Source organism: Eucalyptus grandis, chromosome 3 (genome assembly GCF_016545825.1).
Source record: "Eucalyptus grandis isolate ANBG69807.140 chromosome 3, ASM1654582v1, whole genome shotgun sequence".
Lineage (NCBI taxonomy): Eukaryota > Viridiplantae > Streptophyta > Magnoliopsida > Myrtales > Myrtaceae > Eucalyptus > Eucalyptus grandis.
In genome coordinates, this window is record NC_052614.1 from 40,073,195 (window position 1) to 40,095,486 (window position 22,292).

Below are 22,292 nucleotides of genomic sequence, written 5' to 3' on the forward strand. Positions count from 1 at the left end.
CCATTTTCAACCCAGCTTATACTGTGAAAATCATGTACAGTATCATACATTGCTTGTCTATGGGTTTGTCAATCTATATACATTTAATTTTCTTCTGCTTACTAGCTTAAGTTTTTGGGTTTGACTTTCTCAATTCTATTCTTTTGGGTAATTGATCTGGTCATTAAGCTTTGTTGAATTCCCTGGTTCATTGTTTGAGTTTAGTCTTGCTTTAGTTCGTTAGCACATTAACTTACCATAGATAAGATAGAGTTTTCTCTTTAGTTAAAAAAGTATAAATTCATTTTTTTAGGAAGTTATTAAATCCTCTAAAGATTGTTATGACGTGTTGTGAAGATTCCTTGAAATGGAAGGCTCAAATAACATTTAATGGTGGACAGAATTTTTCTAATTTCTCTCTTGAAAAAATTGTTCTTTTTGGTTTTCGAAGGAATACTTGTGGAAAGGAAAAAGAATATCTTGTTCTTCCTTTTGGGAAGGGAGGATTAGGAAATCTGTTGAAATATTGTCCCACATCGCTTGATAACGGATTCTAAATTATCCTTATATTCATGTGGTATCCCTCCACCTATAAGCTTAAGCTTTTGGTTTGGACTTTCTAACATGGTATCAGAGCCAATTATTCCTTACGTGAAGGTGCGTGGTAAAACAATTCCACGTGAATGTGTGTAGTCAAAATTCCATGTGGAGCTCGTGATCTGACTTGCACATGAGAGTGGGTGTTGAAATATTGTCCCACATCGCTAGACAACGGATTCTAAATGTTCTTTATATTCATATGGTATCCCTCCACCTATAAGTTTAAGCTTTTGGATTGGATTTTCTAACAAAACCCTATTGATCGCAGCTTTCCAGACCTCTGGGAAGCATGAAAAGAACGAGGCTTTAGTGGAATGATCCTTGTCGCCATAGAAGGAGAGGGGCATTGATTCACATGTTGTTGAGGATATACTACTTTAGGATTCTTAGGGGAAATGAAAAAATTGAAGAGATAATGATGTGAGAAAGGCATTACTAGAAGCAAGCAATAGTTTAGTGCTTTGATACATGTCAATGTGTAGAGGGAGTTCTTGAGAAGAGAATGACATGTCCATTATACCCACATGAATAATACTGTTTAATTTATTCACAACAACGTGTATTCAATGACTAGTCCCTTAGCTTTTAACTTTGTCAGTTTCCTGCATTCAATCAAATTTCTTTTGAGCTTGAGCTTCTCTCCCACAAATGGCTACAACCTTGAGGGAGAGGAACAACAATTCTGCCAGACAGGAAAAAGATCTTGAATGTCTTGCGCTAATGCCACTGCCTTAACTGTTTTTCCTTGTCTTGTTTATATTATTTTAACAAGTACTTATTATAGTATATGCATGAAATGGAATTATTTTCTTTTGCTTGAAGTTAATTAAGACATATATTTAGTTGGGTACTGGTACTTTTTACTTATCTTCGCTAAATGTCTATTTTACCAAACTAATGTGTTCCTTCATTGTGTGAGGGAAAGCAAAAACACTTTCTACATCTGATTAATGTACTTTTGACTGCAGATTCGCTCTTGACATTGATCTGGATGCACCTAAAGTTAGAGTTCCTATAAGGAGATCTGAATCTTCCAAGTGTGATAGCCATTTGCTTTTGGATTTTGGTAATTTCACGCTGCGGACATCGGTATGCTCTCTTTAGCTTCTCCATGCACTTATAGTGACTGAGCATTTACTAGAGATGTTCTACAGCTACATACAATGACGTGCTTATATATAAGTGGTCTCATTTTGTGTGAAACAAGCTTTTCCTTGATGCAATAGTTAGCCTATAGCGATTTTCCATGTTCTCTTCAATTGCTGGAGTTCTCTTGGTAATGTATGGTTGATTAAATCACATTTCCTGATAAAAGCAGGATAACCAGCTGGAGGAACAGAGGAAGAATTTATATTCACGGTTTTCTATATCTGGAAGAGATATTGCAGCCTTTTTCACGGATTGTTATTTCGACAGCCAGAACTGCCCTCTGGTTGTACCAACTTCCAGCAATCAACCAGTTGCGTCCCCCAGACATGATGACCGTGATAATTTCTGTTCTCTCATTGATAGGTGTGGTGTGGCAGTAATAGTTGATCAGGTAAATAAATTCTCTTGTTCTTTGTTGGGTTTCTGACTTTACTAAATTTATGTTAGAAGTTAGGATTTGGCTTTTCTTTGACAACTGAAGCTGTGCTGAATTCATGTGGACCTGGCTATGAGCAGATTAAGGTGCCTCACCCAAGTTACCCATCAACACGTGTCTCTGTCCAAGTACCAAATCTTGGCATCCACTTTTCACCAGCACGCTATCGCAGACTCATGGAATTGTTAGATATTCTATTTGGCCCTAAGGGAATCATGGGACAGCCAAGAATTGATAGTTTTGAAGCTGCACTTGCGCCCTGGACTCCTATAGATCTTGCAAGTGATGCTAGAATATTAGTTTGGAGGGTATGTCTGGATATCTTCAAAGGAGCTGGTCATATGTTTGAGTTATAGTTGTTACATTCTTAATCATAATTCCTTTTGATTGTAGGGAATTGGCAACTCCATGGCCACATGGCAGCCCTGTTTTCTTGTACTATCTGGATTCTACCTTTACCTTTTAGAGTCTGAAAAGTCTCACAGCTATCAGCGATGCTTAAGGTCTGGTCTTCTTATCTGATGTTGCATCATTTAATAGCTAAATTGTGTTCTTTTGTCCTTTGACCACTCTGCCGTCCCAGTCTAGGACCTTTTCTTTGTTTCTTTCTAGAATGTGGCCTTCTTTGTGAAGAACTTGTCTGTAGCAGTTTTGTCAACACCGATGTGACATGTATCATGACCTCTAATCTTTTGATTGAATTGGTACTGTTGCGATGATGCAGTATGGCTGGTAGACAAATTCATGAAGTCCCCCCAACAAACATTGGCGGTTCTCCATTTTGTATTGCTGTGAGTTTTAGGGGCGTGGACTCTCTAAAGGTAAGTCCTGATGGTTCTTTAAAGGTGTCAATTGTCCGCCCTGAATCTAGGTCTTTATATCTTGAGATACTTTGTTTTGTAAATTTGCCTTTAAATACAACCATGATGTTACAGTATGCCATTTCTCCTTTTAGCTAATGGATAACTTTTATGTGTGTCATGCTTGTGGTTTGGTCAAACATTCTCAATGTAATGGGTTATTCAATTGCTAGTAGGGATAAAACTTGTGTATGGTGATCTGTGGTCCTTCTTTTTCATGGCAATGCTGGCAAACATGCTGTTGAAAATTGGTAGTCAATGAATGGGTCATTGACCAAAGTTACTAGTAGGCCAAATTGATATGATAACTACTGACAATTATATCAGCAAACTTTGATATGCAATGATGAGAGCCACATGAAATAAGTAATCACACAAAAGGTTTACATGGTTTGGCTAATCTGGCCTATGTCCACAGAGAAAGGAGTATTATGATTTAGTTGTTAATGAACAATATATTGAAGATTACACAATCACTAAAAGAGGAGTCAAATTTATAGAAAAGCTAAGGAAGACCTCTGGAGGACTCAATCAAACAGGATGGTTGTGTCTTGAGGTAGTTTGGTCCAGGCTTCCGATCCAAGCCAGGTCCAATGCTTGGATTGGGTTGTGGGCATCCTTTTCAAGTTCACTTGATTCCCGACTTTGCTCTTCAGCATTTTGTGCAGTCTTCAGGCCACTGTTTTTGACCAAACAACTGTTTATCAATTTTCTAGGTGTCCATATGTTAATTCAAGCTGTTAAAATAAGATAACTGCAACTCCAAATGAAAACTCAAGACCTTCAAGTTCCCAACTGTGTCAATGATTTTAAACTTTCAAGTTGTCAATCCAAGTGGATGTTTGGTCTGTCTTTTGGCTCTTGACCTTTAGGCTTGAGTTATTTCTTTTTCTGTATTAAAAACAAAAAAAAATTGTCAAAACATTTAGAATTTAAGGTTGCCCCAATTTTCTTTCATGATTTTTCATTAGTTAGTGGAAAACTCAAATTTAGTCAACTGATCTCATCCAAACAATGCAGTGGGCTTTTAGTAGCTTTTAGCCACTGGTTAAGTGAAAAACGATTGTGCAGGCTTGGTGTTTGAAAAGAATAAAGGCTGTAATGCTTTTACTTAATAAAAATTCTAACCAGTCAAATCTTTTAGCACCAAGAGGAGTCAGTTATAAGTATAACCCAATCTCTTTGTAATTCTTGAGGTTTGTAAAATGATCTAATTGAATGTTTACAATAGATTGACAGACAAAACCGCAAGGGGAGAATGATATGACTGCTAGGGCCACAGGTTTGCAAGGCCTATTCAGCCTATGTGTAGATAGTTTTATTTTTTTATTTTTTTTTAATACATAAAACATTGCAATTCATGAGCATGTTACCACTGCCCCCTCTCTCCCCCTCTCTCACTCCCATATGTCAAATGTCATTTCTTTTGTATAAACTGTGACAATAAATTTTCCAGGCGCTAGAATTGTCTAGCACTTGGATTTTGGAGCTTCAAGACGAGGAGCACAAGGCAGCTTGGTTGAAGGGACTTATACAAGCTACATACCAAGCTTCTGTATGATACAGAATATTCAATGATTCATGTATCTTTCATTTTGCTTGACTATTAGGTGCATGTTGCTGACGATTCTTCTTTTTTCTGGAAATGTGTGTATAGGCTCCTCCATTGGTCGATGTTTTTGGGGGAACTAGTGACAAGGGTGCTGAATCAGATGTTGCCCGTTTGTCAAATTCCAAAACTGCTGACATAGTCATTAATGGCTCATTGTTGGAAACCAAGCTATTTATTTATGGCAAGGTAAGATCTGTTTTATTTTGTTTTCCTATCCTTATTCCACTTCTTTGATGCAAAACAGATTTACTTGGGACTGACTGTTGTTTGTATCAGCTTAAGATAATGTAATGATGCTAAGATTTTCCCAATTTTTCAGACTGCGGGAGCTGGTGATATCAATCTTGAAGAGACATCTATTATTGAAGTTCTTGCTGGTGGTGGGAAGGTTTGTGTAGCTCTTGTTTATTTTGTTCTTTCAGTCACTGTTGTCACTGAAATATGTTGAACATCCTGGTTTGGATTGAGCATTAAAATATTTTATGCTTCATCAATGACAAGAAAGCCTTTCTCCATCACGTGTTCTGAATCAGCCAAAACTTGAATTAAAAAATAAACAATCTTTGGTGGTGTAGCTGGCCAAAACTCAATAGGGTAAAATAAGACCAAAAAAATGTACATTTTGCAATAAAGATCTATTACTCACAGATTTTATGAAGTGCTATAAACAACCTTGAGATCCATGCATAGAGTAGACTAAAGGACCTTGATTTTCAATTTATAATTTTTTTGTGAAGAGGAACATCATTATGGTTCTTATATAGGAATGGGTGCATTTAATGTGGATCTTATGAAGGAAATGACGCCTATCAGAATGTTCAACCTAAAAGTTTAAGCTGATAGATGAAGAAAGACTACATGAATATAAGGTCCATGTAAACTCCATAGACAAATGATGTGAGATATTTTAACACCTGTCATGTGCAAACCAGACTGAATTGCATGTGGAATTGACAAATGGGAAGCCTTTCATGCAAAATACTTGGGGCTGAACTTGGTCCAAAAAAATTTTAAGTCAAAAGTTGTAGGGGGACTACATGAACATAAGGCCTATTGAAAACCCAAGGACAAGTGATTCAGGATACTCAACACATCTCATGTGCAAACCAGATTGAGAATGCCACGTGGAATTGACGAATGGGGAGCCTCACGTGAAATAAATCTTGGGTGGAACCTAACTCTGAAACCACGTTAGCATTTCCAAGACTCCAACCCCAAAGCTTAAGCAGGTGGAGCAAAACTATGCGAATATGAGGCCCATTGAAACTCCGTAGACAAGTGATGTGACATACTCTAACAGTACTCAACAGAGAGCATCCCTATGAGTCTCGTGTAGACATACACAGTTATAGAGTTTTTAGTCAGTTTATCATGGTGATATTCTCGTGAAGAGTGTACAGCCTTGGTACCCTTGTGATGAATGTATTTTCACTAGTACAATGGAGAAGAACGGGCTTCTTAAGCTTCATGAAAGGAGGTTTTTAATCCTGAAACACAGTAGTCAATTCGTGGATCCACGAAAAGCCTTTTGTTTTTTTCTTTTTCTCTTCATTTTGGTTCTTTTTTCTCAGGTGAATTATAACTTGAGTTGAACAGTGTATGACATCTGAACTGTTCTTCCGTTTTAATCTTAGGAGATATCTGACAAGGGTCTTCGTGTTGTTATCCAGGCAACCTTAGAAATTTTTTTTTCTTCCCTGGGGTTACTTCAAGTTGTTTTTTAAATTCAATGAAATAATTATTTTGTATTGAAACATGAATATGCCATATGAAACTGCACCTTGGAAATCTCTCTTCCACGTATCTGGTGCAATCCCATGCCTGGATCAGGATGATAATAGTCTAATATTTGTAGCGCACTACATTTGGTCCCATCTTTTGAAGGATGCCCTATTGGATGGGTTGCGAAGAGAGATGATCCACGGTCTTGGTGATGGGCATGGCCTTTCTTACTTATATGCAATAAAAGATAAAGCTCTTGGACACTCATGCGGTTAAAGATGGAATGCATCAGTCTCTAGTTGGAATGCCTAGTTGAGTGTTATCGTATTGTCTGCATCTCATTGTGCTTGTCTTTGTTTACAGGTAGATTTAGGCTTTGAGCTAAAAGACAATGGCATACCTAGTTTACTGGTTTGATTATATGATAATATATGAAATGCAGATTAAGGTCCATGAATTAGATGGTGTGGAAGCAAGTGCAATGGGTAGTAACCTAATTTCGATTAACTTAGAGAGTAAACTAAGGTCAAATTCTGGAAATGCTGCTTTGCGTCATGAGAAAATGAACAAAGAGTTCTGGCTCTGTTTGTTGATGTGAGACAAAAAAGCATCTGATGAATCATAAGCCATGATCCTTCAATGAAGTTTGTCTGTTGGCCTAGTCTCTGCCATTCTCTATGTGATGTCAGTTTTGATTTTGTCCTGTTTTGCAGCCTCTTGGCATGTCATTCCTTGTAGATGATCCAGTTATGTCTGTAATTTTTCTATTTGGAGTGTTATGATGATAAGTGCTGTTGTCTTTTAGGTACATGTGATTATTTGTGATTGTGACCTGACAGTGAAATCTAAGCTTCACTCTCTTAAAATTAAAGACGAGCTCCAAAGTTGTAATTCAACTAGTCCACAATATTTGGCGTATTCTGTGGTGGAGAATGATAATACAACTGTGTCAGCTGGTGTAAGTGATTACCATGGCAAAAGCATATCCTCTGTGCAATCTGAGGAAGATGATGTCTTCAAGGATGCTTTGCCAGATTTCATATCCCTGTCAGAGTCAAGCATCCATCCACATAGTATGGCTATGAATCAGTCTGCAAGGACGGGGGGCGTCATAGACAGTACAGGAATTGGTTCCACTGATGCCTTGATGAATGAAAATGGCTTGGGGAGAGGAATGGGATTTTCTGATGATGTCTTCTATGAGGCACAAGGCATGGAAAGTTCAGATTTTGTCTCTGTAACCTTTTCAACCAGAAGTTCTGCTTCACCAGATTATGATGGCATAGATACTCAGGTATGTAACAAAGGATGAGAGCTGGAGAGAGATGGACACAGAATGGAGAGGATTCTTTGCTTTTGCAAAAATCATTGTTCACATGTGATGAGCTTTTTTCACCTCTAATGTCATTGTGCATTTTCAGATGGCTGTGAGCATGTCCAAATTGGAATTCTTTTGCAACCGACCCACCTTGGTTGCTTTAATTAGTTTTGGTTTGGATCTGAGCTCTGTAAGCACTGGACACAGTGACATGAACATGGTAGAGACTTCAAAGGATGAACCTTTGGTTAATGAGGATAAGTTTGAAGATAGCGGGCGCGTTAAAGGGCTATTGGGCTATGGTAAAGGTCGTGTTGTATTTAATCTCTACATGAAAGTTGACAGTGTCTGCTTGTTACTCAATAACGAGGATGGTACTCAGCTTGCAATGCTTGTACAAGAAAGCTTTCTATTAGATATCAAGGTAATGTGGGTTCTTTTCAAGATCAATTTTGGCCTTTGTCTTTGTTTGAGCATATACTTATGCTTTGAGTTCTTTACTTGTACTTGTAGACTTTTGACCTTCTTATAACTCTTTCCAGGTTTATCCAAGTTCTCTTTCCATTGAAGGCACTTTAGGAAATTTTAGACTCTGTGATCTGTCACTTGGAGCAGATCACACTTGGAAGTGGCTTTGTGATATACGTAACCCAGGCACCGAGTCCTTAATCAAGGTATGATGTTACCAGTGGTTTGCTGATGATGCTGTGTCTGGTTTCTGATTTTTTCCTTCTTGCTTTTATCCGTTAGTTGTAATTCTTACGTTTATCTTTTGCAGCTTAAATTTAATTCTTATAGTGCTGAAGATGATGACTATGAAGGATACGATTATAGTCTGCGAGGCAGACTTTCGGCAGTTCGAATTGTTTTTCTATACAGGTTTGTTCAGGAGGTATGTATGAAGATGCTGCTAATAATTTGATTTAACTGTTAATCGACTTGATTTATCAAGCTGATAAGATGACTGAGTGATGGGTTTCAATTTTTTCCTTGTGTGCGTCCTGCAAGTTTCATTATTGCTTGCTTTTTAGGAGTTCTTGTCCACCTCGATTTTGTAATGCTTGTCATAAGCTGCAAGGAGTGCATTTGCAGGTAACAGCATATTTTATGGAGCTTGCCAATCCACATACTGAAGAGGCCATCAAACTTGTTGATAAAGTTGGAGGCTTTGAATGGTTGATTCAGAAATATGAGATCGACGGTTCAACTGCAGTGAAGCTAGATCTCTCACTCGACACTCCTATAATAGTTGTGCCAAAAAATTCACTAAGCAAAGAGTAAGTAAATATATGTGTAATTTTTTGTTGAAGAATTTCATTTGACCTGACAATTGGCAAATGCTGGTCGAACTTTAACATGTTTGTATGATCATGAAAACTTGGAGTAATGGAAGCTCTTAGGTGTTTAAAGCATGTTATAAGCAGATTTAAGTTGATTAAAGCAATAGAAAGGCTACTTGTTATTTCGTTGGATCTCTAAAGTCTTTTGTCTGCTTCCTTGCACTTTTCAATTTCCACCTTGCTTAAAGATTTTCTTTAAATTATGGAAGTGGACTGCTCTTGAATCATCCGTACATGCTACAGCAATTCATGTTTGGAAGTATCATAGATTCAGAAGATTGACAATGGCCCAGTTCTTCCTATGTTTTCCTTCAATTTGGATATGGAGATACTAAATAAAATGGAATTGAGGATGTTGCAATTTCTTCCCCAATTTATATAAGTTGTAATGCTATGGCATTGTCATATTTAGTTTCTCAAACTATTGCAGGTATAAATTTGACATATTTGATTGGCAGAATTCCTTGACCATTTAAGAGGTTTATGGGGGTGAAAATGCTAAAATAGTCTTTTATGGGTAGGAGTTGCCATTCTGTATTGTTAAATCGAACCAATGTGCCTAGAAAATGTTTTAGTATAATACATTGAAAAGTTTAAGGGTGGTGGGATGACACTTGTTGCAGTTTCTGTTGCTGAATGTTCTATGCCAGAGTATAGGATGTAATTCTGACTAGAATTTCTAACAAAAAAGGATTTAGAAGCCAAGGGTCCTCAAGGTGATAGCCAAATGGGTCTTTTTGAATTAGCTATTTGGGCTGATGCAACTATCTATGTAATTTCAATAATTTTTTGTAGGGATATAGTGTGCTGTTGTCTGATTGTTTACTGTTTCATTGTATCCTGCTTTTCTTATCTTTTTCTTTTTAAACTACCAAAAATCCTTGTGATGTGAGAAACTGCCACCTTTTGTTTTCATAATTTGATGCGTGTATAATACGTTGCAATAGATAAGGCTTCATATGTACAATTCTTTTGCAGCTTCATCCAACTTGACCTGGGCCAGCTGCAGGTGACAAATGATATTAGATGGCATGGATGCCCTGAGAAGGATCCTTCAGCTGTCCATGTTGACCTTCTTCAGGCTAAGGTAGATCCATCGCTCCCTTTCCTCTTCTTGTTATTTTGTTGACCATGTAAGCTATCAATTCTAAAGCATTCACAACTTGAATGCACATCTCAGATTTTGGGAGTAAACATGGCTGTTGGGATCGATGGTTCTGTTGGTAAGCCAATGATTAGGGAAGGTCATGGAATTGATGTTTACGTGCGCCGTAGCTTGAGGGATGTTTTCAGAAAAATTCCAACATTTTCTTTGGAAGTGAAGGTATTGTCACTCTTACATAAAGTATGCCTATGGCAGTTTTTCATAGTTTCCTGGTTGAAGTTTTTTGGAGTCCTAAAGTAGAGGAGGATAAGTAATTTAGGTTCAATGCAATGATTGTCACAATTACCTAAGACGATGTTAATTTGCTACCCAAGAATTAAAAATATTATACCTCGGTTTTCCCTGCAATTCTTAGAGTTCTTTTATAGGCCTATCTGTTCTGCATACATCAACATGGTCAGAAAGCAGAAGCTTCTATCATTGAATGTAGGTCTTCTTGATTGCCTCTTTTTATATTCAGTTGTGAGCTAGTAACTATGTTGTTATGTGATTCGATTGTCTGGGGCTGTTATTGTACTTTTTTAGGTTTAGTTGACGAATATATTTTGTAACGTGACATGAGCTTCATTTTCTGTTCATCTTGCTTCCTTATCAATCCCAGTTAGCGATTCATATCGAATTCTTGGAGTGGTTATTTTTTGGCAATTTCTTGAGCAGGTGGGCTTGTTGCATGCTGTGATGTCTGATAAGGAATATAATGTTATTCGAGAGTCTGTCTACATGAATTTATGTGAAGCACCAAGGATCCCTCCAAGTTTTCGTGTCGGTTCATCTGGTTCTAGAGATACAATTCGATTACTGGCTGATAAAGTCAACATGAATGGTCAAATTTTGCTGTCACGTACAGTCACTGTAATTGCAGTTGAAGTGGACTGTGCTTTGTTAGAGTTGTGCAACGGCATTGATGAAGGGTCACCTCTTGCAAATATTTCTGTAAGTACAGCTATTATGCAAGTGTTTTCATTTCAAGAAGCTTCTTTCACTTAAATTTATATTTGACACAAGTCTGTCATAATCAGTGTGATGTGGCCAGTCTCATTGACTTGCATATTATAGCAATTCTTTTCCCTGTTTCTGGTGTACATGTTTCTTATGCTGTTATTGTGATTCTTATGGAGGAGATTGATGTATTTTTTGTTTGCCTCTAGCTTGAAGGTCTATGGGTGTCATATCGGATGACTTCATTATCTGAAACAGACCTCTATGTTACCATTCCCAAATTCTCCATTCTTGACAGTCGCCCTGAAACAAAGTCTGAAATGCGGTTGATGCTTGGATCTTCAAGTGATTCTTCTAGACTACCTTCTGCTGGAGACATTTCCTATTCATCAAATAAGGTTATTCCTGGAAAGACAAGTGCTGAAGCTGGTTCGGAGCTTGCAATTCCAAGTCCTACGATGTTCTTGATGGACTATAGATCAAGGACATCTTCCCAATCTGTTGTTGTTCGAGTTCAGCAACCCAGGGTCCTTGTTGTCCCAGATTTCCTTCTTGCTGTGGGTGAGTTTTTTGTGCCAGCTCTAGGAGCTATTACTGGGAGGGAGGAAACCATGGATCCTAGGAATGATCCTATAAGTAAGAGCAATAATATTATACTCTCTCAACCTATATACAAACAGCATGAAGATGTGGTGTACCTGTCTCCTGAGAGGCAACTAGTAGCAGATGCTTTAGAGGTTGATGAGTTTGTATATGATGGTTGTGGAAGGATTATCCATTTGAGTGAAAAAGCAGATTCAAGGAAACTTCGCATGGTGAGAACTAACCCGATTATTATCATTGGACATGGTAAGAAGTTGCGGTTTGTCAACGTCAAAATTGAGGTATGAGCTCGTTACCAAACAGTTCTCTGGCTTTTAACTTGCACAGTGTTTGACCACATGTAAGCTGGCATGGATGAAAACTGAAGGTTTGGAGCTAACTTTTATTTTGTCCAGCATTATGCCCGAAAGGACCTATAGCTTATCAAGGGATGGGTGCCTATAAATAGCTCTTGAACACTTTTAGCGGAACCAATAGGAATCACTGGTTTTTTCTTGCTGTGCAAATTTTTGCACGTGTATATGCCAACATGGATGTGAAATACAGGATCCAACGTGCACATGACTTCACTCCACCGTTACCTCCAGAAGGACCAACTTTTGAGGGGATAGAAGCAATTTCGTAGCTTTCATTCTTAGTCAAATCAATGTGGGATTGTCTACTCTTTCTTTGCTTATTATGCACTATGGATGGTTTGCTCAAGGTCCCAAATGCATGTAAGAGTTTGTAACAAAATCTTTTGTGCGTACACAATCGCTTGCAGACAAAGTCTTCTTTCTTCTGCTTTCTTTCCCACATCACATATTAGTAGTTTAGTTTTACAATGGAGTTGTCTTCACCAGCATTTGGATGACCGCTAGGTATCTTTCTTTGACGCGTGAAAAGGGGTGACTATCTTATGTATCTGACAAGTCATAGTGGATTCTTCCACTTGGAATTTATGCACTCTACTTGCCTACTTGACTTGGGAATGATATGTTGCTACAATTTAGAAACTCCTGTTTCTTGTCAGTGCGATCCAATACCATTGGATTTTTTTATAATGTGTTTGCTTCCAAAATTTATCTGTGGAATTTCCGTGGTGTTATCTGTAGCTACTCATTGCACTTTCTCATGTTCTTTTTCCGCTGAATTTCTGAATGGATAGGGACACAGTAAGTGCTGCATGTCATAGATATTTAGATATTCTAACTGTCAATGCTTGCTTTCATTTGTCAAAGTGCCGCTCTCACTGTAATATTTTTAATTTTATGAATTCATCCATCAGAATGGCTCCCTGTTGCGGAAGTACACATTCTTGGGTAACGACAGCAGTTATTCTGTGTCCTTTGAAGATGGTGTTGACATTTCATTGCCGGAAAAATCTGCTCTTAATGATGATAACAAGAGTTTGGACTACGAACCTGAGGCCCTGGACATGTCAAATGCTCATTTGCTGTCTCAAAATGAATCAAGTAATATGCAAAGTCTCACTTTTGAAGGCCAGGTATAAATGCATTTTTTTTTCTGTTCTTGAAAGTAGATGTGTGTCATTTTGTGTTTAATGGTCCAGTTATAGGTTCCCTTTCCTTTGTCCCCTTGCTTATTTATTATTAATACAATTGATGTTGCTATTAATATGAACAACAAATACCATTAATTTTTTTTCATTTTTCTTTGGATTAATTTTCTTTTGTTGTTGTTTTTTTTTTTTTTTGGGGGGGAGGGGGATCTTTTGACTTATCTATATGGTGTGGGTGTGAATCTTAAGAAGGGAACCAATACAATTGGTTCCTGCACTTTGACCCAATATGCAATATTGTCCCTAAATCTTTAATTCGTTTAATGCAGTCCTTGAGCTATTTATAAATGTTCAATGTAGTCCTTCTGTTTGTTCAAACAACGAATTAGAGGTTATTTGATGACTTTAATGTTTTTATGTTGAGTGGAATCTTTAAAAATGACAAGTCAACATATCCATATTTTTATCCATCTACTTTAGATAAGGGGAAATTTTTTTTAGAGTTTTAACTCGTCCATCGTTATTGATGACATGGATTATTATATCCTGATTTGAGATGAGTATCTTATTTCGATAATCCACTCGTAGCATTTCTTTTTGTTATCTACACCATTCAAACTTAATGGATTGAGAGCCACTTCAGCAGTTTCCATTCGCTTGAATTAACAAAAGGATGACATCGAACATTTTCATATAGTCTAAGAACTAGATTGAACATTTATTAATTGTTCAGAACAACATTGAACGAAAGTTCTAAGGACCACATTGCATATTGGACTAAAGCTTAGGTACCATTTGTGTCATTTTCCCTGTTAAGAAACATCCTTTCGCCTTGGCAGCATTATTGATTGAAAAGAACAGGCTGTCAAGTCCGGTAAAAACTAAAAGTTTATCAGCTCCATATGATTGTGCAAAATATGATATTTATGAAATTCTAATTTGAGTGAGTCTTTCTGTTAGAACAGTCCAAATTCTTTTCTCCTGATCACAAGGATTATTTTCTGTTACAGGTCATCTCTCCTGAGTTCACTTTTTATGATAGTACGAAATCCTTCCTAGATGATTCTTCTGGCGAAAAGTTGCTACGAGCAAAGTTGGATCTTAGCTTCATGTGAGTATTTCTTACATTCTCCATTAATAATAACTCTCTTTTGACATTTGCCATACGAGTCAGTTACCTTTTTGAACAGGTTCAGATCCCTGACTTTTCTCTTCTTATCACAACTATCTATACATTGATATTCCTATTTTTCCTCTGCTAATCCCACATTGCTCTCTCCCTCTCTCTCTCTCTCTCTCTCTCCCCTCCCCCCCCCCCTCCCTCTCTCCCTCTCTGTGCAACATACTTGTTTGTTTCTCGAGTTTACAAAATGAGGTTCTTTTAAGCATTGATGGGAAAAAATTTAGAATTACAGGGGGAGCATTTGGGAGTTTTGTTGAGGATACACTTAGATTCGATGCACTTTCAAGTGTTTTAAATCAGTACAACTCCATGTGTTGCGCATTAATTATTTTCTGAATTTCAGTGGCTCTTAATTTGTACCTTTTGAAGTACAGAACTTTCTAGCAAAGACAAAGGTACAAAATTCATCTGATGAAATTCTTGCCCATGCCCAACAGGTATGCAGCAAAAGACAATGATACCTGGATTCGTGCATTGGTGAAGGATCTCATGGTTGAGGCTGGTTCTGGTCTTGTTATTCTTGATCCGACTGATGTTTCAGGAGGATATACCTCTGTTAAAGAGAAAACAAATATATCTCTGCTATCGACTGATATATGTCTCCATCTTTCACTGAGTGCAATTTCTCTAATTCTTAATCTTCAAAGTCAGGTAGCTGTGGCTCTGCAGTTAGGAAACACAATCCCACTTGCTCCTTGTACCAATTTTGATCGGCTATGGGTCTCCCCTAAAGGTATCTCTTAATGAGCGACTGTTTGTATACAAGTATATCTGCCTCAACAAGCTTTAGATTTCTTAATGGGGACTTAGTTATATTTTATGCTGATAGGACATATTTCTATCTTGTAGTCAACGTCTTTTATTTTCTCTAATCCTTGCTGTGCTGTATATGTCTGCAGAAAATGGTCCATCTAACAACCTTGCTTTCTGGAGGCCTCAAGCTCCATCCAATTATGTTGTCTTAGGAGATTGTGTAACATCAAGGTAAAAGTTATGGACAAGGATGTTGGTGACCTTGCAACCATTTCTTTTCCATCATGTTGGGTTACTTTCTTCTTCTTTTGATGGAAAAGTTTCCTATGCCTAAGGAATCATGTGACCGTCTTTATAATACTTGTAATTGTTTGGTAACTGCATAATTGCCGCTTTGAAGAATGTTAGCTCAGTTACTCTATAAAATGTAAACTGCCACTGGAACATATGCAAGTTTATTATCTCTATGATTCTATGTTTTGCTTAAAAGTAACCCCTTAATGGCCTCATCTAATAGCAATTTGAAACTCGTTCTGGCACTGCCATTGTATATTCTTAGGTAGGTCTACTCTATGAGCGATGTGACTATGTTATTGACATAATCTGTTGCTTTATCTTTGACTATAATTGCCTGTTCATAATCCAGATTCATCTGGCATTAGTATTTTGTCTATTTCTATTTTTACTACAGTGATGCATTAAATTACTACAGTCCTTATGCCTTCATCAATGTGTTTCTTTTTCTTTTTATGTTCTGCTTGTTAAGATCTTTACTCAAATCTTCTTTTCGCCGTGAAAATAAGCATCTTCCCTCATGATGTATCAATGCCATTTGCTGCTCTTCTTTGCATGAACTTTTTCTTCGTTTAAGTTTAAAGAAATGAACTTGGTGGAACTGAATTGCTTGCTGTAATATAATACTTTATTTTAGTGCCACCTCAATTGTTACTTCCGTCTTGTGTGAATACAATTGAAAATTCAGAATTTAACAGAAACTAGCTATTACATTGACAATGAAAAATCTGCATAATATGGGACCTTTGATTATTATCTAAAGTGTTGATTTGATAAGAAGTAACTTCTATCTTGAATGGTTCTTTGGCAGGCAACTCTGAAAAGGTTTGCTTATCATAGAGGAGATAGGGATAATAGAAATGCATAGCTTGGTAAAAGGCAGTTCTTGAACTCCTGTAGAGCAGTTGGCCAATCCTTGAACAGCTACTTGTCCGATATTCCCACATATGCTTGAAGCATGTGGAATCCTGCCCGCAAGCTAAAATTGTTAGCTCAAGTTATACGTCCTACTTATGGAATTCTGATGTCACTTCTCATTATTTATCCAGATATAAGCTTATTCTGTTAATATATTGTATAATTTTCACTCAACAAGAACTTGTGGTTATTTGGCCACTTACGATCTGATTGAAGTGTCACATGCCACTCTTGCTGAGATCTCTCCTTTAACATGTTTCAATTCACAATTTCCTTTTCTTCTCCCGTTATTGTCCGCATTGATGCCAATGGATGTTGACCAATTTGGATAATGGTGCCTAATGTTTTATGCTGTTTATTATAATCACTGAATCATGTATCTTCAGGCCAATTCCTCCATCACAAGCGGTAATGGCTGTCAGCAATACTTATGGGCGTGTAAGAAAGCCTGTGAGCTATAACCTCATTGGAGCGTTCTCCCACTTTCAAGGATTTGAAGTAAAGGAAGAACATGGACATGGAGATAATGACTGTTCTATATGGATGCCTGTTGCGCCACCGGGGTATACAGCGTTGGGTTGTGTGGCACATCCGGGAAACAAACCGCCCCCAAATCATATTGTTTACTGCCTGCGTTCAGACCTTGTGACTTCTACAATGTATTCAGAGTGCATGTATACCACTGCATCAAATCCTTCATTTCTTTCTGGTTTTAGTCTGTGGCGTTTGGATAACGTCATCGGATCATTTTATGCACATGCATCAACTGAACCCCCTCCAAAACACTGTGGCCTTGACCTGAGTCATATTCTATGGAGCTCAATTCCGCATCATGTTTCGTCGACAGATTCTGCCTTAGATCCAGAAACAGACTTTGACAATGAAAGTCAAGAAGTGAGTGGCCAGACTGCAAGCAGCTTCATCTGGATGGGATGTTCTTAGAACGATTTCAAAATCAACTAATTGCTATATGTCCACCCCTCATTTCGAGAGAATTTGGTGGGACAAGGGGAATGATGTCCGTCGACCAGTTTCAATATGGCGACCTATACCACGTCCAAGTTATGCTGCATTGGGTGACTGCATAACGGAAGGGTTAGGCTACTGTCATGTGACATTTTTTGCATAAATGATTCAGTCGGTTGATGATTTGCTTCAGTGCTTTAATAATGGGGTTTGTTGAGACCTCAAAAGTCAGTTGCTGCTTTTTTAAGATTATTTGGTTCTATTTGTCCTGGCTTTTCTAAAGTACCTTTTGCTCTACTTCCAAGATTTTTGAAATGAAATAGATATAGTTTTAATTTTAAAGCATATTATGACAAAATCAAATTACTCCATATATTAGTAGTCATATGCTTTGAAAGCATTCAGGTATTTGATGTTATATAAAAGTCAAACTTGAAACTGTACAAGAAAAAGAGAAGTCAAAACATAGGAAGCGAAAGTTACGCCAAACATAATTTGAAGGAACCCTGTTTTGTCAACTTAAATAAATTTTGTTAGTTTTTGTCTGTCTACTAAAATGTATTTCTTTGGTATTTGCCAAATAGGCAAATAACAAAGTGGTGATGGCAAGACATGTCTTGCATATTTCAGTTGATTTATGAAATTGAGTTGATATTTCATTTTTTATGATCCCTTACTGTGCAAATTAATTCCATAATCATCATAATAATTGTGTTGTTGCTTTAAATTGAAAGTCTTATTGATCAAAATGGAATTCCTTCTCTTTTTGTTTTTCTATTCCAGATTAGAACCACCAGCAATCGGCATTATCTTCAGGGCTGATAGTCCTGGAATTGCTGCAAAGCCTGTGCAGTTTACTAAGGTTGCCCAAATTACTGTAAAAGGCTTGGATGATATCTTCTTTTGGTACCCAATTGCACCTCCCGGTTATGTTTCTCTGGGATGTGTAGTCTCCCGAATAGATGAACCACCAAGCCTGGAATCATTTTGCTGCCCTAGGATGGATCTTGTCAACCAAGCCAATATTTATGAAGTGCCCATTTCAAGATCGTCAAGTTCCAAGGCATCTCAGTGCTGGAGTATCTGGAAAGTTGAAAATCAGGTTGAAGCATCAGTGTACTTGATAAATCTAATTTTTGAGAATAGAATTTAGCTAGTTCAATCTTGTTGAAATTCTACTCTACCTTATATAGACTAAAAATTTCTGGTTGCTCTGTCTTTGCAGGCTTGCACTTTCCTTGCACGCCCCGATTTGAAGAAACCTTCAAGCAGATTGGCTTACACAATATGTGATTCTGTTAAGCCAAAGACACGTGAAAATATCACTGCGGACATGAGGCTGAGACGCTTCTCCCTAACTGTCTTGGACAGCTTGTGTGGAATGGTATGTACATCTAAATTGGATACGTCAGTCATAGAAACCATAATTGTTATCCTTTGCAGCATGCTCTTCATGCCATGATAAAATTCGATATTTCCAGATGACTCCCTTGTTTGATGTGTCAATCACCAATATCAAGCTTGCCACTCATGGACGACTAGAGGCAATGAATGCAGTACTTATTTCTTCTATTGCCGCTTCAACCTTCAATACCCAGGTTGAAGCATGGGAGCCGCTTGTGGAGCCCTTTGATGGCATATTCAAGTAATGCTTTAGCAACTTGCCCCGTCAGTCATCCTTGATATTGTTTTATAAAGTCCAAGATTTATTGTATTCTTGCATGTAATACTTTCCCTTTGAAGGTTTGAAACATACTCCACTAATGACCACAAGCCGTCAAGAATTGGCAAGAGAGTTCGTGTTGCTGCTACCACTATGCTAAATATAAATGTCACTGCAGCTAATCTCGAGAGATTAGTGGAAACAATTGTTTCCTGGAGAAGAATGTTAGAATTGGAGCAGAAGTCAGCCAAGCTGAATGAGGTCGTTTCATTTCAAATACCTTCGTTTATTTTGAACAGGTTGACAGGTGCCCCAGGGGCACTATTTAAACATACTTAATGAAAAAAGCATCTATTTCCAACGCATCACAAAAAAGTCAATGTGGTGGAAATTGTAAAATTCCTTATATTGGTGCTTAATTAGTGCCCTATGGGCACCTTTTGACAAAATCCTTTTCTTATGACATGAAGTTTTGTTGTCAATCTAAGTTAAGGCAAAAAAGGTGCTAATTCTTTACTGCTTAATATCAACAGGAAGCTGGTAGACATCGTAGGAGCGGAGAAGAGTTGACATTTTCTGCATTGGATGAAGATGATTCCCAGACTGTTGTAGTGGAAAATAAGCTTGGGTGCGACATTTATTTGAAAAAGGAGGAAGATAATATGACTACAGTTGATGTGCTACGCCATGGCAAATCCGCTTCTGTTTGGATTCCCCCTTCCAGATTTTCAGACAGGTTGATGGTTGCAGATGAATTCAGGGAAGCTCGCAACTACGTTGCTGTACAGATTCTTGAAGCTAAGGTTCTACATATCACTTGTACTTTATTTGGATTTTAGGAAAATTTATCCTGTTTTGCTATTTTGGGTTTTGAAAGATCACACTGCATTTTTCTAGGGTCTCCCAATTCTTGACGATGGTAACAGCCACAATTTCTTTTGTGCATTGCGTCTCGTGATCGATCACCAAGCAACGGATCAACAAAAGTTATTTCCTCAGAGTGCAAGGACAAGATGTGTAAAGCCTCTAATTTCCGGTGACGAAGGTCTTGCAAAGTGGAATGAAGTTTTTATATTTGAAGTGCCCAGGAAGGTAAAACTCATGTGCTGTATGTCCTACTATGGTTGCATAGTGTGAAATACGAACATGTCATTGGAAAATATCTTCCTGAAATTATTAGTAGTGAAGCCTGACTGTATGATTTGGTAGCTACCCAAATGAAACCTCGTTTTTGTTTAGAAAGCCATTGTGTTATGGAAGTAAATACAATTGTCTTAGCAAGGTGGAACCTGTCATTATTTTTCCTCATGGATGAGGAAATGGGCAGAAGTACAGATGCTAAGATGCTTGTAACTGAGTAGCATGATGATGTAGTGGAAACGAGATGACTTCTCATTCCTATCACCAAATTAGGCGTATGAAATAGGCTACCTAATGGAAATCTAATATTATGACAAGTTAACTGGACTAACCTAGCTCATCTTTAAATCATTACTTTCGTGGAATTTCCATTGGGATGATCAGGTGACAGAGAAATTTGTCTTTGCAATCGCTTTTGTATCTTCTTTTTTTCGCTTTTGTTGCCATTTTAAATTGAGCACCTTGAATCCTAGATTTAGTCTTCTTGTGATTATTTTTCCTTTTTTTGCAAGTATGGGTGATGCGCATATGGATTTGACAATTAGTCTGTTACTATGCATCCATTGTTTAGTGAAGAGCATGTTCCTTTTTCTTTTTCTTTTTATTTTATTTTATTTTATTTTATTTTTTGTCATTTGTTACTAGTAATAAGATTGCAGCAACATCTGCAGAAAACACAGTAAATTTTCAAAAGTCTCTAGTACTTTCTTAAATGTTGAGAAATCAGTTTGCAGTTTTAAACCATTTCTTATTTTTCATAGATAGTCTTAAATTCATCCAACTTATTGTCGTTCTGACTTCACTTACAAAGGTTATTAGGACAAATAGTTAGGAGGTTGAATAGTTTTTCTTTGAGAAGTGATATGTCAATTTATCATTGCGTCGTTTAAAATGTTACATGGACTCCCCATTCTCTTTTGATATGGTCATGTTTCAAGAGTCATCTCAGCCTGCTTATCGATTGGTCTTCACCATTGTGGAACATCTTATCCAAAAAGTGTTGGGGGTGTATGATGTCACTGGGCAGTTCTTAGTATGGACTCAGTCTTGATCCATGTGTTGACATTCATCAAACTGTGAAATAGATAGCTAGTTTCAACAGGGCTTAACTATTGTAAAACTCTAGGCAGCATCCTGGAATGATAGGTGATCCAATTTCATAAAGACAATTCTGTTCAGCATAATATAGTGGATGTTCGAGATGAGAGCCGGCCACCATGCTGCATAGCTTGTACATTTGTCTTGTTTTTTTATGCATGATTTGGATCAACATACAGAGTTGCCTAAATAGCAACTTTACATCCATCAATTTCAGGGTTTGGCTAAGCTTGAAGTGGAAGTGACCAATCTTGCTGCAAAAGCTGGAAAAGGTACTATATTCTTTTGTATTGGCTGGAAAAGGTGTAGAGTCATCTTTAGGTTCTGTAATGATACTCAGGCTCTTTTATTTTCTATGATATTTCTTGTAATTTCTGCTTTCTGCATAGCTTCAATGTGGGTCCTTTTAAAGAATAGCTGCAATGTGGGTCCTTTTATTCATCACCTTTTCTCCCTTGGCGTTTTCCGGTCATTTTAGTTTCACTAAAGATTTCATCACTCAAAAGTTGGTCTTCTCTTTTTGTGCGTTTCTTGGGGCTTTCTTGTATAACTTGTTAGAAAGTTCAACTCATGAGTTTAACCTATGAAGTGGACAGAGATTACCATGTATATGAAATCCATTGTAACTCCATCTGTGCAATATGCGGAATGTACTTTGATACCCCATGCAAACCAGATGAAGAATGGCATGTGGATTTGATAAATGGGAAATATGACAAGCAAGAACTACACATGAAATGAGATCAATTGACATAGAAACAATTTTGACTTCCTACTGATAGCTAGAGACTAGTCACGACATAATTATTTGTTACCCATTCCTGAAACTTCTTGCTATTGATGGTCGGGAGAACAGTCAACATATAGATCTACTTCTGGCAGCTAGAGCTACACCATCACCTAAGTGATACAAAATAGTGATGGCCATTCAATATTACAGTTATAATCTGAATGCCGAGTTGTTCAGAGGATGATGCAATACCCTGAAATGATTGAACTAGCTTCTGCCAAAGTAAAATCATGTCCGAAATTCCATGTTAAATGGGATGAGGG

General features: G+C 37.5%; 1 protein-coding gene across 1 annotated transcript in view; it reads left to right on the forward strand.

Moving 5' to 3' along the window:
* Positions 1-22,292, forward strand: part of LOC104415270 — a 56,474-nt gene that overhangs the window by 18,966 nt on the left and 15,216 nt on the right. Inside the window, 30 exon segments of the mRNA XM_010026538.3 lie at positions 1,548-1,668; positions 1,898-2,119; positions 2,245-2,472; positions 2,558-2,667; positions 2,889-2,985; positions 4,481-4,579; positions 4,682-4,822; positions 4,956-5,024; positions 7,164-7,652; positions 7,780-8,100; positions 8,219-8,350; positions 8,455-8,568; positions 8,769-8,953; positions 9,995-10,103; positions 10,197-10,340; positions 10,839-11,114; positions 11,330-12,004; positions 12,991-13,209; positions 14,235-14,335; positions 14,845-15,140; positions 15,307-15,391; positions 16,759-17,263; positions 17,265-17,467; positions 18,122-18,440; positions 18,564-18,722; positions 18,820-18,983; positions 19,082-19,262; positions 19,535-19,804; positions 19,899-20,093; positions 21,457-21,511. Coding sequence (XP_010024840.2) covers positions 1,548-1,668; positions 1,898-2,119; positions 2,245-2,472; positions 2,558-2,667; positions 2,889-2,985; positions 4,481-4,579; positions 4,682-4,822; positions 4,956-5,024; positions 7,164-7,652; positions 7,780-8,100; positions 8,219-8,350; positions 8,455-8,568; positions 8,769-8,953; positions 9,995-10,103; positions 10,197-10,340; positions 10,839-11,114; positions 11,330-12,004; positions 12,991-13,209; positions 14,235-14,335; positions 14,845-15,140; positions 15,307-15,391; positions 16,759-17,263; positions 17,265-17,467; positions 18,122-18,440; positions 18,564-18,722; positions 18,820-18,983; positions 19,082-19,262; positions 19,535-19,804; positions 19,899-20,093; positions 21,457-21,511 — 6,284 coding nt within the window.